Here is a 19,249-nt window from a genome sequence, read left to right on the forward strand (position 1 = left end):
ACATGATGATGTTAACCTTGAATTTCTAGATTTACCAAGGCTGCAGATAATCTCTAAATTGTAGAAAGTATTCACTGTCAAAATGAGTGAATAAAGTTACTGTTCTTTATATAGATCTTTTTTTTTTTTTTTTGGTGTGGAACAGAAACATGTAATAGCATTTTTAAATTAAATATTTCATTTATGCAATTAAAAACTGTGTCTATCATAGATCCAGGCTTAATCCTTGTCTAAATAGAATGGGAGCTCAAGATGGTAAGTTGCTATAATCAGGTGCCACAAACCCTCAAGAAAAGAAGCACTAGATTATGCTCTTGTCTTTTTGAAATGCAACTTTCTTCTATGTAGAGTTTGATTACTATAGAATTTTTTTTTTATCTAGAAAGATGAGTCAGCTTGTGATGATAATTGGCAGAGAGCCGCATGCCCTAAAAGAGCAGCGTCTTGTCTGCCATTCCTTTAAGTCACTAGAAGTTTCATAGTTGTCATTGTAAATTTTGAGCTGGGAAATTGGCAAAAGGGTAATGATCTTTACATTTTCTCAGATCCTAGACTACTGAAAAGAAGGTCATTTCAGAGCTGGGGATGTGAATGAAAAACCTCCTATTCCAGGACTCGTAGACCATATTGAGGTATGTTTTTCCTCCAATTTTAAATAGACTTTAATTTTTAAGAATAGATTTATTTTGCGGAAGAATTGAGAATGTAGTACAGAGTTTCCATATACCCTGTACTCAGTTTCTCCTGTTACTGACAGCGTATATTAGCATGGAGCCTTTGTTATAATTAATGAATCATTATCAATTATCACTTGTAGCCTGCTCTTTATTCTTATTCCCTTACTTTTTCACCAGGTGTGATTTTTTTCTTTCTGTTTTAAGCTTCCATACAGGAAACTACATAATGTTTGGTTGTTATGTCTCCTTGGGTTCCTCTTTCCTCTTACACCTTTTCAGACTGTCCTTTTTCTTTTTGAGACTGTGACAGTTTTGATGGGAACGTACTGATCAGGTACTTTGTAGAGCATTCCTGTGATGTTTTGCTAATGGTTAGGCAGGGGTTATGGATTATTTTAGAGGAAGGCTGTAAAGATAAGGTACCATTTGATGTTCTTTTCTAATCATGTCCAGAGTATATACTATCAGTATAGCTTATCACTGCTAATATTGACTTTGATTCACCTGACTGGGAGAGTGTTTGTCATGTTTCTCTGCTGTAAAACCAACCTTTTGTCTTCACCTTTTTCTGTGTTTTGCTCTGCGGAAAGAAAGCAGTGTACATACCACAATTAAGCTCTCTTTAAGTTATGTTCCATCTACTTTGACGGTAAATGATCTGTATGAACTATGTGGAATTGTTGGGCATGGCAGATGTATCCCCCCAATTATTTTAGCTAGCATGTCCTTTTATCAGTGTAGACTTACACAGATTTAGTTTATACTGTGGGTCATAATCTGATACTACTTTATTTTGATGTTCTGGTTCTTTTAGCTGTGGTCATTGGGAGTTCTTTCCTTTGTCTCCTCTGTTATTTTTGACATGAGCCTGTCATCATGGAGTTTTGTTTGTTTTTTGAGTGTTTCTTTACTTCCTGGCACTACAAGATGCTTCAAGCTCATCGTGTATACTCCCCGACCTAGTTCTAGAATCAGCTATTTCTCCCTGGGGTTGTGTCTTTCTGTTAGAGAATGATGCTAGAAACTTAGCTTGTTGCTAGATATGCCCATTCATCCTAGAGCAGTGGTTCTCAGCCTTCCTCATGCTGCACCCTTTTAATACAGTTCCTCATGCTGTGCTGACCCCCACCACTACTTCAGAACTGACATTTTGCTACTGTTATGAACCATAATGTAAATATCTGTGTTTTCCAATGGTCTTAAGCAACCCCTGTGAAAGGGTAATTCGACCCCACCAGAGGGGTTGAGAATCACTTTTCAGGATTTTTCTGGCTGGAATATAAGCATATGTGTAAATATTTCAGCATACAGGTTACAGATAACAAACATATAATGATCAGACTGTTTTATGATTAAATTTAACATGAGTATGCTTTCATTTGTTTCTAGGGCTATATTTAACTTGAACATGTTTTTGTTGATCATTTCAATGAAAATGTTATTTTGGTTTCATTTATTTTGAGAATACAATGAAATATGCCACAAATCTGTGACTATCTGCAATTTGTTTTCACTAGAATGAGAATCCTATGGGATGCTTATTTGGGAAATTATTGGAGCATCTTTTTTTGAGAAACAGCTACAATCATGTTCCTGTCTCTTTTTGCATACATGTTCAAAACGTCCTGAAATTGGAACTATGTCCTTGGAAGGTCTTTTTTGTTGTTAAATCCTCCAATATTGGATACTTCCTGTTGCCATTTAATGTGAAAAGTTCAGTCTAGTACAAATACTCCTGTTTTCAAAGAAAGATTTGTTTTAAATTTTCCTTAAGAGTTAAGACACATACCAGATAGCAGGACAGGAAACTAATAACTAAGAACATAGACTTCAACTTACATCCTTTGTGACTTACTAACACTATGTATTCACCTCTGCACCTCACTTTTCCCTGTGTATAAGGGGTGAATATCATTACCTCCCTCATCAGAGGGAATTAAATGAAGTAAAGGGACAGCACTGTACTTGGTATGTAGATACGATTTAATAACTTATTTAAAATCAAAACCTCCAGTGTGGCATGAAAATGGATGGAAAGTTCCAAGGCATTATGCTAGTATTATGTACTTTGTTTTTATTACTTGGCCCATCTGTCAGAAAAATGAAGGAATCTTAGCTGGACTTATTGTACACCCTGGATACCAGGATTAAGGAGATGGAGCTTGGAGCATTAGTTCAAGGCTTGCCAGAGCAACATAATGAATTCAACACCAACCTGGGCTACATAAAAACCTGCCTTGCAAAAAAAAAAAAAAAAAAGGAAGAAGAAAAAGGAGGGATTCATTCATTAAAAAATCTTTAAAGTCCTCTCGCAACAAAGCATATTTTCCTTCAGACCTAGGAAATTCTTGCCTCACCAGTCAAGATTGTCAGCCAGAGTTTTCTCTAGTGGTCATTTGATGCTACTGAGAATTCTGATGGGAATGACCAGTGCTGAATAGTTCTCTTGTCCTGGGATGGTCTTGATAGAATGAATTACTGCTCCTCAAATTACTGCATCAATATTACAGTGTACCGTTAGACATGCTAACTTGATTTTGTTTTTGTAATGCGTTTCAGGTACCACAAATCCAGATGGTATATAAATAGGTGAAACAAGGACACAACTCTGTATATGTAGCTTCTGGAGTGTAGAACTGGGAGTGGATTTGGTCTTTCTGATTGAGTGCTGGATTATACTTCAGCTTTGGCCAGTTATATGCCTATAATTGCTAGGTACTCTGACTTTAAAAAGTTGAATGTTGTCATGTGGTGGTGGTGCACACCTTTAATCCCAGTACCCGGGAGGCAGAGGCAGGTCGATCTCTGTGAGTTTGAGACCACCCTGATCTACAAAGCGAATTCCAGGACAGCCAAGGCTGTTACACAGAGAGGCTCTGTCTTGAAAAACAAACAAAGAAGCAAAAAACGTTGAATATTAACATTTTTATGTGAAGTCAACCATTTTAAAATGTAGCTCACTTTTTTTTTTTTTAAACACTAAAGCCCAAACCGAGCAGATCTATAGGCTAGATTTGGCTCTCAGATCATTCATTGGTTTGCAACCTCTGGTGTAATTATTTTAGGAAGTGAACTAAGGTTCTGGCAGAGGTAGAACACTGAGCCATAATAACACCATCCTGTATCTTTGTTGAGCTTATAAAAGGCTATAGAAACGAAACACTTAGATATCCACATCATTTTCTAGACTATAGGGAATTGTGGTTCACCAGAGCTCCAGGAGAGCTTCCTCTGGTTGGGAGGAGGAATTCTTTAAGAAGAAATCCCAGCAGCAGTGGCTTGTTCAGTAACAGAACCCATTGTGCCTTGTGGAGCTGGGCCAGGACTCCTGATTTAAGGAGATAGCTTTGCAATCAAAGGAACTCTCTTTATGATGTCATTGTTAAGCATGATTTCTGTGCCTCTAGTCTTTGTCTTGCCATCAGAAACTAGGAATCGCTGTCACGTGTTGCATATACTTCAGATCCCAGCACTTGAGAGTTTTAGACAGGGAGACCACTGAAAGTCATAGGCAAGCTTGGGCTAAGGTGTGTAATCTGTCTTAAATTAAAGAAAAAAAAAGGAGGGCTGAAGAAATGGCTCCATGCCTCAAAAATGTGAAGTTTGGATTTCTAGAACCCATATAAAAAAAAGCTGCTTGTAATCTCAGCACTTAGGAGACAGAGATGGGATTCCTGAGGCAAGCTAGCAAGTTAGAGTAACTGGTATGGGCGAGTTTGGATTCAGCAAGAGATGCTGCCAGTAAATAAAGAGAACACAATCAAGGAAGACATCTGAGATCAGATTTAGGCCTCCATACACATGTGTACATGTACACACCACACCCATTTAGGAATACACACAAAGTGACAGGAGATAAGTGTTCAGCCCTAAAGAGTCTTCTGGTTCATATGATCCTATCTGTTGGCTTAACTTTTTAGTGGACTAAAGGAAATTACTTTAAAGTATTTTAATATTATATAGTTTTCAGGAAATTATTACATTTGAATGTTTTGTACTACTATAAAATACTAAACAGTTATCTATATCAGTGCTTATGTAAGAAAATTTCTAAGGCATAATAGCAAGCATTAAGAATACATGAGATCATGGTTGAACAAGACACTTATCTATGAGTATGGCAGAACATCGTTAGGAATCATTTTATTTCTATGTTTCTTTAGCAGAACAATAGTATTTGGTTTTCTTTAAGCACATGGCCTGTCTAGTCTCAGGTTCTTGGCCACCTGGGCAGTGGCAGGCATGGGTTCCATCTCATGGAGTGGGCCTTAAGTCCAATCAAATAGTGATTGGTTACTCCTACAACTTTTGTACCACTATTGCACCAGTGCATTGTGCAAACACTTCACCATTGCAGAACAAAGGGTTTGTAGCTGGTTTGGTGTTTACCTTTTTCCTCTGGAAGCATGCAGAATACCTTTTAGTACCATGAACACCAATCAGTAGGAGTGAAGGCTCTAAGTAGACACTAGCTCAACTTTCCTGTAGTCAATAAGTTATGTAGGTTTTGTCTTCAACAGTAATGCCTTTTTATAAATTTGTGGAGAGCAACCAATAGCCTTGGCAATAACCTGAATTGTTTGGTGGTTTCCTTTGGGCCTTGGAGGCAGGATTAGAGGAGCCAGGAGGGGATGGAAGACACCAAGGAAACCAGGCCTTCTAGACACAACAGGGCTGATGCACATATGAAATCACAGAGACTTTGCAGCATGCACAGGGCATGTACAAGTAAGCCAGATGGAGTCTCAGCATTTAGGGGACACAAGCCCCCATTGCTAATCAAGAAACTATCTCCAATTAACAACCACTCACAAAGGAAAAAATTGTTTTCTACAGCGGAGTCTCACATTTAAGTACAGGCTCAGTGCCCAGCAATAGATGGCCAACATAAAATGAACTCGCTGGTATGCTTGGCATTTTGTTGTTGCTGTTTTGTTTTATTATAATAATTTGTTGAGGTTTTTTTTTTTTTACCCTTTCAGGTCTCTTGCTTATATTAGGGTTTCTGATTTTCTGTGTTTATGGGATTGCTATGTGTGCAAGTGTATGTGTTTCTTGTTCTTTTTCTTTGACTCTTTTTTTCTTCCTTTTTTCCAGTTGCCTGTTTTCTAATGAGAGAGAGAAAGAAAGGGTTGTAGATTTCGTGGGTGAGGAGGTGGGAGGAGTTGGAGGAAGGGAAACTGATCAGAATAGATTGTACAGAAAGTCTGTTTTCAATAGAAAAAGAAAAAAGTGAATAAGATATTAGTGAGAAATAAAATAAAAATAGAGAGTACATGAATAATTACTTTACAAAAGGCATCTTCTCTAGCTCTGCACTTTTGTATACCCTAATCTAACTGATTTGTACAAGAATTCTTTTCTTTGCTCCCCGCTCTCCATCTTCCCACATACACAGAACTTTCTAGTTAGATAACAAACCACTGAGAGCTCACTTTTTTTTTTTCTAGCCAGTGAAAGAGAGGAAGTCAGCTATCTTTGAGTATTTATACTGGAATTGTTAATGATACCTACTAGTGACAGTGTGTAAAACCACGGAGAATGCAGGTTTTGGATTTGAGTTACGATTTTGCCATAAGTGTCTTCTCTGAATTCATTTTCTTATTTGCAAAATGGAGCTTATTATAGGTATTCTTGAGGGCATAGTTGTTTAGTAAATGAGAGCTAATAATAGTGGTAAATTAAATGGAAAGTTTGTGCTGACAGAGCACTCTGAACTACATGGATGGAGCCTAGCTATAGCACTCGAAACCAGTTCTAGTTTACTCTCATCTTTCTTCTTTCTTGTAATAACTGTACTGGCTTTGTGTTGTAAAAACTTCTAAGCATGGTTAGAAAATTTTTACAAAGATTTTTTTTTTTTGAGTTACTATGTAATCTTAAGCGTTTGAATGCTTCAGAGTTCTTTGTTAAAATTTCAATTTGTTTTGAATATAGCGGTCCCTCAGTGGTAGGAAAGCTGTTACCATTTATTTCTAATTATTCACTAAAGTATAAACTAACAAAAGTAATTAAATACAAAATTTATAATAAAGAAGATTGTGGCGTGGCTAAATGATTCAGTGTGTAGAGGTATTTAATACAGAACCCAAGGACATGAGTTTGATCCCCAGGACCCACATGGTGAAAGGAAAGAACCATTTCCCTGGAGTTATCATCTGGAGCCTCTCCACATACACTAGGTCGTGTGTGTACACACACACACACACACACACACACACACACACACACACAGTACATGAAGAGAGAGAGAGAGAGAGAGAGAGCGAGCTAGAGAGGTGGCTCAGCAGTTAAGAGTTCCTATTGCTCTTGCAGAGGACCTAGATCCAGTTCTCAGCACCTACATAGTAGTTAACAATCATCTGTAATTCCAGCTCTTGGGACTATGTTGTCCTCTTCTGACTTTGGCAGGCACTAGGCACGCATGTGGTGCACGTACATACATTCATACAGGCAAAACATTCAAATTCATAAAAATAAATCTCAAAAAATAGAATATTGATATGTGTATGGCTTAGGCCTGTGTCTTAAAGTTTTGGCTTCTACGTGTTCTATGCAGATGTTTACTTTCAGTTTTCCTTGACTATCGAGTGACTGAACATAGCAAAAATATGAAATTGTACAGTATCCACTGTTGTACTTTTCTAGTTTTTAAAAATGATAATAATAAATATAAAGAAATATGCTGATTCATTGACCTTTGATGCCACCATTTGATTTGTGAAGCATTTGTTTCAGTAGGTACCTTATTATTAGGTGCTTAGTTTGAGTAGTTCGAGGAAAGATTAGCGAACAATTTGATTTTCCACACACTAGTCACACAACCTACATCATTAGTACTTGTTTCATTGGTATCACAACTATGCAGAAGCTGTGGCAGTCAGGTATAGCTAATGAGTCTCCACCATCACTTTGAAAGCAAAGTTGATACATTGCTATTTGCTCAGTTTGTTTCATTAGATATGAGGTTTCCTTGACATGAATTTCAAATTTAAATCTTTTGTCTTCAGAGTACAGGGAGAATATAAATCGTGCAAGTAATCTTAATAGTATGATTGTCGAGTCTTTATTTCTCGATTTCATTATTCTAGTTATCAGAGAAATGACTGTGCCTTAGAGGATTGATATTATAGACCTTGGAAAAACATGAGTGATTGTACATAAGTAGAATTTCACAAGGCTAAAAAAGTCTTGTTGCATAATAATAGTAATAATAATAATAATAACAACAACAACAACAATGTAATATACTGTATGCTTTTAGTCTGGCTGCTGCTTTACTTTTTCTAGAATTAAAGTGAAACTGAAGATTTGGGGTTCTCTGTTTTGTTTGTTATTTGTTTTTTAAACACTAATTTGATTGGCTATATTACATCAAAAGAAATAAATTGTATTTGTCTGTTTTCTAACATAGGGCCTAGGTATAATTATTTTAATTTTCTTGATTTTTAATAAATTGATGGTGTCTGAATAAGGTAAAATATGGAATTAGACTTAACCAAACTTTTATTTCTTTTAGTAGAAAATGACAGAGGTGTTGGAAGATCTTTACTTTTGGAAGTCCTGTTAATATACATTTCCTAAGAGAGAGTTGACCAACATTTACTCTGGCATGGCGCAAAGCAGTCCACAGCTTGATATTCAGGTTCTCCATGATCTCCGACAACGTTTTCCCGAAATTCCAGAGGGTGTGGTATCTCAGTGCATGTTACAGGTACATTTCCTGCCAATGATGGTACAGTAATGGTATAGTTTTCCTTATTAGAGTTGGCATTACAGGTACATTTCCTGCCAATGATGGTACAGTAATGGTATGGTTTTCCTTATTAGAGTTGGCATTGTGTTGTGGAGTGCTGTTGATATTGTGGGGTAGATAATTCTGTGTTGAGGAACGGGGCTACCTTATGACTGATAAGCACTCCTCCATCCAGAAAGGGGCTTCCATAGGAGTCAACAAAGCATGGCACATCAAGTAGAGGTAGGACCAAGCTCCTCCCCCTGCATCAAGGTTGGGTAAGGCATCCCAGCATGGAGAATAGGTTTCAAAAAGCCAGCTCATGCACCAGGGACAGGTCCTGATCCCACTGCTAGGAGCCCCACAAACAGACCAAGCTACACAACTGTCACCCACATACAGAGGGCCTAAGTGAGTCCCATGCAGGCTTCCTAGCTGTTGGTCCAGAGTCCATGAGCTCAGGTCAGCTGTCTCTGTGGGTTCCCTGTCATGATCTTGAGCCCCTTTGCTCCCACAGTCCTTCCCCATCTCTTCACCTGGACTCCTGGAGCGTGGCCCTGTGCTTGGCTATAGATCTCTGCATCTGCTTCCATCAGTTACTGGATGAAGGTTCTCTGATGACAATTAGGGTAGTCACCAATATGATTACAGGAGAAGGCCAGTTCAGGTACCCTGTCTATTGTTGATAGGAGTCTTAGCTGGAGTCATCATTGTGGATTCTTGATAGTTTCCCTGGCACCAGGTTTCTTCCTAACCCCAAACTGGCCCCCTCTATCAAGATCATTACTTTCCCCCTCTGTCCCACCCCCAACTTGACCAACCAGATCCCTCATATTCCTATCCCCCATCCCCATTCCCACCCCCTAGTTTAGCCAGGAGATCTCATCTATTTCTCCTTCCCAGGGTGATCCATGTGTCCATCTTAGGGTCCTCCTTGTTACTTAGCTTCTCTGGGGCTGTGGATTGTAGCCTGGTTATCCTTTGTTTTACATCTAGTATCCACTTATGTGTGAGTACATACCATGTTTGTCCTTCTGAGTCTGGGTTACCTCACTCAGGATGATTTTTTTTTCTAGTTTCATCCATTTGCCTGCAAATTTCATGAGGTCATTGATTTTACTGCTAAGTAGTACTCCATTGTGTAAATATACCACATTTTCTTTATCCATTCTTTGGTTGAGTGGCATCTAGGTTGTTTCCAGGTTCTGGCTATTAGGAATAACGCTGCTACGAACACAGCTGAGTAAGTGTCCTTGAGGTATGATTGAGCATCCTTTGGGTATATGCCCAAGATTGGTACAGCTGAATCTTGAGGTAGATTGACTCCTAATTTTCTGAGAAACTGCCGTACTGATTTCTAGAGTGGCTGTACAAGTTTGCTATCCCACCAGCAGTAGAGGAGTTTCCCCCTTGCTCTACATCCTCTCCAACATAGGCTGTCATTAGCATTTTTTATCTTAGCCCTTCTGACAGGTGTAAGATGATATTTCAGAGTTGTTTTGATTTGCATTTTCCTGATAGTTAAGGATGTTGAACAGTTCTTTAAGTGTTTCTCAGCCATTTGAGATTCTTTTGTTGAGAATTCTGTTTAAATCTGTACCCATGTTTTATTTGGATTGTTCAGTATTTTGATGTCTAGTTTCTTGAGTTCTTTATATATTTTAGAGATCAGCCCTCTGTCAGATGTGGGGTTGGTGAAAATCTTTTCCCATTCTGTAGGCTGCAGTTTTGTCTTATTGACAGTGTCCTTTGCCTTACAGAAGCTTTTCAGTTTCAGGTGGTCACATTTATTAATTGTTGATCTCAGTGTCTGTCTACTGGTATTATATTCAGGAAGCTGTCTCCTGTGCCAATATGTTCAAGGCTACTTCCTACTTTCTCTTCTATCACATTCAGTGTAAGTGGATTTATGTTAAGGTCTTTGATCCACTTGGACTTAAGTCTTCAGATTTGGTTTAAATAGTAGCTTCTCACTCTTACTCAGTATGGTTTTCCAAGCAGGACAAGAAAATAACATTTTGCAGTCTAATTATTCCTAAACTTCAATTAGTACTTCCTTCTGTAGTACTTTTTAAGTACATTGTATAAGGAAAATAAAGTTACTTAATAGTTTTTTCTTATCAGTGAAGCATATTCTTTAAATTCCTTAGATTTCATTTTGCAAATGTTTGCTTGACTATGAGTTTGGTGGTTATTAACTTCTTAAAGCTCTAACATAATAATGTCTCTTGCCCACACATCTTTTCCTGTGAAATGGCTATGTAGAAAGAGCACTGGGACTTGAGACCAGGGACCTGAAAGTGGTTGTCCAGTGGACTAGTTCAGTGCCTTTTTTACCATGCCACTTCCCAGTCTTCTTTTTCTGCATCTGGAAAAGTTAGTGGGACTGTAGATAAACTCTAAATTTATCTCAACACTACCATCACTGCATTACATGTCCTGTGGTAGACTTAATGTTTTAATTGATTCTCAGAAGAAGTGAAGTATTTCCTTTCATTTTCATGTAAAATGCAGTTATGTGTAATAACATGTATTTTTGAGTTACAAAGAAAGTCATGTTTGTTAAGAATTTTTTAATTATTTCAAAGGTGATAAATAATGTTTGTTTTATGCTAATAAAATAGTTGAGAGTTCTGTATTTTAATGGAAATTGCTTTACAATATCCCTTAAAATGTCTTAAGCATTTGATTCTTGTCTGTTGGAACGTCTAAAGAACAGTTGTTATTTGTGCATAACTAAAAAGCTATTCCAAGTATATTAAATTGCTGTTCAGCTGGTACAAATTTGGTATAGTGAATGTCATTAATATAATCTGGATATGGTTATTAAATGAAGGCATGGGTCAAACTATGGAATTTTGCCTGTTGCTCATTTTACTTATTTTGCTTAAATCTTTAAAGATATTTGGGGATAAATTTGGATAAAAGGAAAGTAAAGGCTGTGCATTTTTATTGTTTAAAATCTTCAGGAATTTTTTCCCTTTGTGATTCTGGTGCTTTTTGAAAACTAAAGGATGGTTATTTTCATTTTTATCAGGTTAAACATTAATGATGGATGTTACAGCAATTGTGATGAATCCGAGAGTAGCACATTTTAAGTTGTTGAGCTGCAACAAGTGTAAAATGAGTCCTGCATTTGGAATGAGAAAACTTGGGGTTGAGTCCCAATGTTCATTAGTAGGTGCTTTACGTTTCTGTAGTAGTAGTGGTAGTTCTAGTAATGTGAGCTCAGTGATTATACTTTGAATTGTTTAAGATTTCTTTTGTAGGGCAGATGACTGTGATGGTTTTTATAATGAAAATACTCCTCTCCATCGAATCTATGACAGTATTTGTGGCACTGACTTCCACTCTTAAACTTCGTTAATTTTGCCCATGTTGTTTGTACCATTGTCTCCCATAGAATAACAACAATCTAGAAGCCTGTTGCCGAGCCCTTTCTCAGGAGAGCAGCAAATACTTGTATATGGAATACCATAGTCCAGAAGATAATAGAATGAATAGAAATCGCCTTTTGCATATTAACCTGGGTATCCATTCTCCTAGTAGCTACCACACAGGAGATGGAGCTCACCTTAATGGCGGTCGAACACTGGTACATAGCTCAAGTGATGGACATATTGATCCTCAGCACACAGCAGGTAAACAGCTGATATGTTTAGTTCAGGAACCACACTCAGCTCCAGCTGTTGTGGCTGCTACTCCCAACTATAATCCATTTTTTATGAATGAACAGAACAGAAGTGCAGCTACTCCTCCTTCACAGCCACCTCAGCAGCCATCTTCCATGCAAACAGGAATGAATCCATCTGCTATGCAAGGGCCTTCACCACCGCCACCTCCGTCCTACATGCACATACCTCGGTATAGTACAAATCCAATTACTGTTACAGTGTCCCAAAACCTCCCTTCTGGACAGACTGTACCAAGAGCATTACAGATTCTTCCACAAATTCCAAGCAATCTCTATGGATCTCCTGGCTCTATTTATATTAGACAGACATCTCAGAGTTCATCAGGAAGACAGACGCCTCAGAATTCTCCATGGCAGTCCTCAACACAAGGCCCAGTGCCTCATTACAGCCAACGTCCTTTACCTGTTTATCCACATCAACAGAACTATCAACCTTCTCAGTATTCTCCCAAACAACAGCAGATTCCTCAGTCAGCTTACCATTCACCACCCCCTTCTCAGTGTCCTTCACCCTTTAGCTCTCCACAGCATCAAGTACAACCCTCGCAGCTGGGCCACCCCAGCTCTCATGTGTTTATGCCACCTAGTCCTTCGACTACTCCACCCCACCTGTATCAACAAGGACCTCCTAGTTATCAGACACAGGGGAGTCATTCAGTAGCTTATCTCCCTTACCCAGCATCTAGCCTACCCAAAGGTTCCATGAAGAAGATAGAAATTACAGTTGAACCTTCTCAAAGACATGGGACAGCAATAACTAGAAGTCCTTCGCCCATCAGTAATCAACCATCTCCAAGGAACCAGCACTCACTGTATACAGCCACCACGCCACCTTCAAGTTCCCCTTCAAGAGGGATATCTAGTCAACCAAAACCTCCATTTAGTGTTAATCCTGTGTATATTACATATACACAGCCAACTGGACCCTCATGTGCTCCATCACCATCTCCTCGGGTGATACCAAACCCAACTACAGTTTTTAAAATTACTGTAGGCCGAGCAACAACTGAAAACCTTTTAAATTTAGTGGACCAAGAAGAACGTTCTGCAGCACCAGAACCTATTCAACCCATTTCAGTGATACCAGGCTCCGGGGGAGAAAAGGGAAACCACAAGTATCAGCGGAGTTCTAGTTCTGGATCAGATGACTATGCCTATACACAAGGTAAACTTTAGACTGATGAAATTGAATGCTTATAGTCAATATGTAGTAATTGATTGGAAATAAAGCACTATTGGCTATTTACTTTCAATTAAATGCTTAGTATATAGTAAACATTGAGTAGTAGCATTACCTAGAGTAAAGTTGCTGTTTCAGAGTCATCTATTGGCTATTTTAAAATAAGAAGCTGCAAGTATGATCATTGTAACCTTGTAACCTAATAAGACTTTATTGGGGGATATTCTTTGGGAAAAATATAGACAAATACAATGACTATTGTGAAAAAAGATACATACATCTTAGACTATGGTTTATCAAATCAAAGAATTTGAGTCTTCTAAACAGACTTGGAAGGACATAATGATATTTATAAGTGATGATATAAGAAGTGGGATAATGAAGAAAGTTTGTATTGTCTAGGGAAATTGAAGTTAAAAAGTCTATTCAGAGTTTCAGATTATCAGAATATATGAGAGTTTAGCATTCTTTCAATATTTAAGGAGGGAACTCATTATAATTGTGATTCAGAATGCCTGATGTTAAGACTGTGTGTGTGTGTGTGTGTGTGTGTGTGTGTGTGTACGTACACGTACGCGCGCAAGCAAGCAAGTGTGGGCCTGCTGTGTGGAGGTCAGAGGACCATTCTTAGCATTCAGTTCTCTCCTGCCACCTTGTGGAATCTGGAGATGGAACCCATGGCTGCATGAAAGTGTGTTTACCTGCTTAGTTAGCCATTTTGCTGACCTTCAGCATTTTAACACACACACACACACACACACACACACACACACACACACACAAGTATAGATGAAGAGGCTCTCAGGAAAACAAAATGTGACAGAACCAGAGGTATGGACAGATGATGCCAGTTTTAGGTGGTAGGACTACTAAGACCTTAAGAGAAAATGTTGATGCCCAGATCAGATGAGTCTTCTGTCGATTAGCAGTGTATTTAGAAGTTCTCCTGTTATTTGTCTGGTGTTATTTTCTGCATTGACTTTATCTGTAATGCTATAGCCTTGCTGTTACATCAGCGAGCAAGGATGGAGAGGTTAGCAAAACAATTGAAACTTGAAAAAGAGGAGCTAGACCGCTTGAAGGCTGAAGTTAACAGTATGGAGCATGACCTGATGCAGAGACGGCTCAGAAGGGTCAGTTGTACTACTGCAATCCCCACGGTAAGTGATCTGTTTCAATACATAATGATGGGAAGATAGGGACAGTCTCTGTTGAAGCCATTTGTCTCTCTTTCAAGTTCAATTCCTGGCTGAATTATAAAACAAAAAAAGATGACAACAACAACAACAAAATGAATGCAAGAGATTTGCCCCCAGCAGCTCTTGTTAGAATAATTCAATGCTTTTTCATACTTGCACTTGCTTATGATTATTTTCAAAGACTAACACTTATAGTTAAGAGTATAGAATTTATTGCAAGAATATATGATAACAAAAGGATTCATAAATTTCTCTTCTGAGCGTAGGCTGTATATTTTTCTAAGTGTTTCAAATGAGTTTAAATAAACACTAGTTTTGAAATTTTGAGCAAGTATTAGTGGTAGAATATCTTAAGGCATGGTCATTTCATTGTGTGTAACTGTAGAAACTGAGATGTTCAGTGTGGACCATTAATGGTCTTAATGAAATCAGTAAAGAGTTTTTATAGTTTTAGCCTGTTGCTTAATGTATTTGAGTTGTAATGATGTTACATAACTTTGAAAACTATGAAGTGTATCTCCTTCATCATGTCACCTTTTCTGTAATTCAGTTGATCTTTTCACCATTCAATATTCATATATTCTGTATATTTTTATGAATATGGTACATTAGGTGCTTCTGTGTATGTTTATGAATATGGTACTATGTTAGGTGCTCAGTAATCTTCAAGTGAAAAGAAGTAGACTTCTGTGGTAATTGCTGTATTTGCTCATAGGTAATGAAGGCAATTGCACATTAACTAGTTTATGAATATAATCAGTATATATCTCCACTTTCTTACATCATCCTAGAATGATCTTCCAAAGCTTCATGTTTGTAAATCCTTTCTGTCTTCAAGGGTATTCATTTTCTTCCCATCTCTAAACCTGGGGTAATCTGGCTCTTGAACATATATGTGAGGCTTCTTGTCCTCAAGATGGCTGCAACTGCTTTCTTGGAGAGTTTGCCCTGCATTATATAGACAGAGAGGAAAGGGGAAGTTATTCTTGAAGGAAAAGAATATAAGGTACTTAAAGCTTGAAGTGAAGACAGTCTTACTTTCAAGACACAGTAAGTCAAGTTTCCTTGCTTAGGCCTGAAATTTCTAACAAGTTTATAGAAGTTAATGTGTATAAAGGTAGAGTGGAGTCAAGATCTTGAACACTGGGTCAAGGTGCTTGAACTTTATTCTGCTGTTAAGAGGGAACTAGTAGAAGCTTTTTGGGGAAGAAGATTCTTGAGAAAGGCATACTCAATAAATTAATGACTTTTTCCACTATTAACTACATTCCTCTGTTTAGGCAATGTTAGCAGGGAGACCTTTAATTACATAAAGCACTAGAAGAATTGCAAAGCTAACTAAAATGAGTGATGTTAATGTAAATCAAATATCTTTCTGATATCCTTTATTTGAAATCTTCTTTGGCTCATTTGTTGAGAGAAGGTAGCAAAGAGTAGTTGGGAAACTTGTAATCATTTAGGTATCTGTAGTGTAGTTATTTTTTTGTTAAAGCTTTGCTTTGAAACACCTAGTATTTAGCTCCAGCTAAATAAACCCTTGTTTTTAATTGGAAGGAGAAAACTTTTTGGCATGGCATTAATTACTGCTTCAAATTAAAATACCCACATTTTATATTGGATTTTTTTATTGGTAGATCATTTTTTTTTTAGAAAGGAAAAATTGGTAGACCCTCCCTGGGCTGTAGTTTATGGTTTGTAATTTCAAACATAAAAATGAAATAAATCAAGTGGAATCATCTTTCACCTACAGAAATTGTAGTTCCCTTGAGTGCCTTGTGTTTCTCCAGCACACTTAGAGTAAGGTGGGTGACGGTAGGACGTGGTTGAGGGCAGTCACTGTGGCCATGAAGGCTGAGACAGCAAGTGGGTTTCAAGTGCACATTTTCATACTCCGCTGCCTGTGTCAGTCACTTCTCCTTGAGTTCTCATCTCTAAAATACATATAGTAGAATACCCATGTTACGGAATTTTCTTTAGAATTGTATCAGGTATGTTAATTTACACAATGTTCAACAAATAGCAAGTGTCTTTATAAACTAGCTTGGTAACAAAAATGCTGAAACATGTTGCTTGAAATAGATACATACACAAATCTGCAGCATTTGATAGAACCAAGTTTCTTTTAAAATAGCAATAAGGTACAGTTAGGTGGAAAAAGGAATGAAGAAACAAATCATTTAGTCAGAACTTCCACTTGTTCATTGAGTCTCATTTGAAGTAATACTCACATGGGATTGGGAATCAGAATACCTCTGGCATTTACTGGCTGTATGACTTCTCATTAAAGGGAGTTATTATAAGAATGTTATAATATTGTCCACATAAGGAGACAATGTATGTAGTGTGTGCCTTGGGTGGCATTAAGTACTCAGCAAGTTGCTTTCTTTATGATCATCACACTTGTGTATGTGGATACCAAAGAACTGACGCTTTTGCTAATATGCATACATTATTACTTTCAGGTTTCCAAATAATTTCTTATCAAGTTGTGCATTAAAAATAGGAGAAAAATGCGTGGCTAATGAGACTAGAATGTGCATTTCTGACCAGCAATATGTATAGTTGCAGAAATTTTGAGTAGCAGTGAAATCATGTTTTTCAAATGATAGCAAAAATATACTGATGGTGTCCTTTTTCTTTACATTGCTGTTTATCACATTTTATTAAATGGTTCATAATATGTCATCTCTCAAAGATGTGCATGGGATAAAGAAATGTTAGTCTTTTTCTAATAATACTCATAGAGGAGGCAGAGTTTTACATTCTCCTTTGAAGGATAAATAAAATTTTAGTATGGAGAGAGCTGCCTCTTGCCTCCCCCCCCCCACCCCCCAGTCACTTATCCAGATCCATCCTCCTCTAATTTAATGTTGGGGAGATTCCACTGCTTTGTGTCCTGGTTATAGAATTGGGGCCAAGGAACCAAAAACCATCAGTAATCTTCAATATTGGTGTCTTTGAAACTAACTTTTAAAGTTCCCAAACAATTCACTTAAGAGATTTCTACTACCTCTTCAAAATAGCATAGAATCTTTTATTTGGAAATGTCAGCTACAAACATTCTTTTAGCGTACATGTAAGTCTAAATTATTATAACTTATGGTGAATCTGAATCTTTCGTGGAAACACTGTATTTTTGATAAATGACCCTTCTCAGAAATAGCTGCTCCTCTCCCCCGTTTAATCGGAAGAAGGAATTCAAATGGGTTTTCTGTCTTAGAATTGATGAGGATGATTTTGGTTAAAAGCAAGTGTACCTTTTGACTATAACTTGTGTTACTAATATTTTCATGCTAAGTTTAGAAAGCGTCACTACTCAGGGCCACGATGGCTAAAAGTTGTTTCTGCCTATTGCAAAACATATAGGAATGATAAGCCCAAGGTACTGAACTCACAAAGTAAGGGTTCGCTTATGTGTTCCTAGGAGGATGAAATCATCCATGTTCATGCTTAAGCATGTGTTTTACACTGTTTTCGTATTACTTGGCATAAGCATTTTCCGCATTAACATCACACATTTTGCCCATGGAGATGAAGAAAGAAAAGCAATTCATACTAAATGTTTCCAGGTGATTTTTATTGTTGAATAGCATTCTGAGGGCTTAGAGCTGTTTGTAAGTTAAAATGCAGTTTGATATTCTTCAAAATATTTGAGACAAAATAATGATAGTCACAAAGTCATGAGATAAGTAGCACAAAACATGTAAAATTAACAGTCGTCAAATGTTCTTAAATAAGTAGGTCATATACAAACAATATCCAGAAATTGCTCTTAAGCCTTTTTACATCACTGCATTGAAATTTTGGTCCCTGATAGTTTCTGGGCATTCCCACTTACTCTATTGCAATCCCAACAGCACACAGTATCCTTTCTGCTCTTTTTCAGTGTACTATTAACCTGTTTAGTCTTTGACAAAATACACATTTTAACAATAAATTCCTCTCCTCTTCTCTCTCTCTCTTTCGCTCTCGCTCTCTCTCGCTCTCTCTCGCTCTCTCTCTGTGTTAGTAGATAATTTAGCATACTTTATACCATTGAAATTACTCTAGTAATTGAGCTAATACCTGGGCTATGTGGAGAACGCTTCAGTATCCATGCCACTAGAGTCCAAGCACAGAAAGTGTAAAGAAATTAAACAATGGTATGGGAATTGACAGCTTATTAAAAAAGTTTGTTTCAGTGACTGAAAGACCCTAAGGGGTGAAATGGACTGGACAGGTCAGAGTAGAAGAAACAGAGGAGTCCATTGGTGCCTGATACTTCTCTGTGTTAAAGTGTTTCTGTTGATCTAGAAAAAAAGAACTATTTCTGCACACACACACATATTATGTGTATATGTGTATGTACACACATTTGTCTAAGTCCTTGCTCTACCAGTTGCTAGCTTTATATTTTTGGGAAACTTAACCTCTCTATGCTGTTTTATCATTAGTAATTCCATGTAATGTAACACTACCTACCTCAAAGCTCCTTTAGCAGAAGGAATGAGAGAAGTCTGTGAATCAAGTACCTGAAGCTAAGTAAGCACTAATTTTTTACCAGGCTAGACAAGACTCAGATCATGAACATTGCTAATTTAAAAGGTTGTTTGTTGCACTTTTCCTTACTACAAAAACATAAATAAAATATTTGCTGTGCTCTAGTATTACAGTGATTGTAGCAGTGTATGGTACTACAGTGTATGGTAGAACATAGTTTAGTTTGTACCTGGCCACTATGCATATTTTTTGCTAATATGTGGCTATGTTGATGTCCTCAATATA

At 37.5% G+C, this 19,249-nt stretch overlaps 1 protein-coding gene across 3 annotated transcripts in view; it reads left to right on the plus strand.

The window, feature by feature from the left end:
• Tab3 (TGF-beta activated kinase 1 (MAP3K7) binding protein 3) overlaps nucleotides 1-19,249 on the plus strand; it is a 59,122-nt gene that overhangs the window by 25,299 nt on the left and 14,574 nt on the right. For 2 of the 3 annotated variants that reach the window (XM_036174766.1, XM_036174768.1), the window contains exons 2-5: nucleotides 546-632; nucleotides 8,197-8,391; nucleotides 11,816-13,271; nucleotides 14,286-14,446. In XM_036174766.1, the coding sequence (XP_036030659.1) occupies nucleotides 8,290-8,391; nucleotides 11,816-13,271; nucleotides 14,286-14,446 (1,719 nt within the window). In that variant the 5' untranslated portion in view covers nucleotides 546-632; nucleotides 8,197-8,289. The remainder of the gene's footprint in view (nucleotides 1-545; nucleotides 633-8,196; nucleotides 8,392-11,815; nucleotides 13,272-14,285; nucleotides 14,447-19,249) is intronic. The other variant, XM_036174767.1, reaches the window with a different exon arrangement.

This window comes from Onychomys torridus, chromosome X, assembly GCF_903995425.1.
Source record: "Onychomys torridus chromosome X, mOncTor1.1, whole genome shotgun sequence".
Classification (NCBI taxonomy): Eukaryota; Metazoa; Chordata; class Mammalia; order Rodentia; family Cricetidae; genus Onychomys; species Onychomys torridus.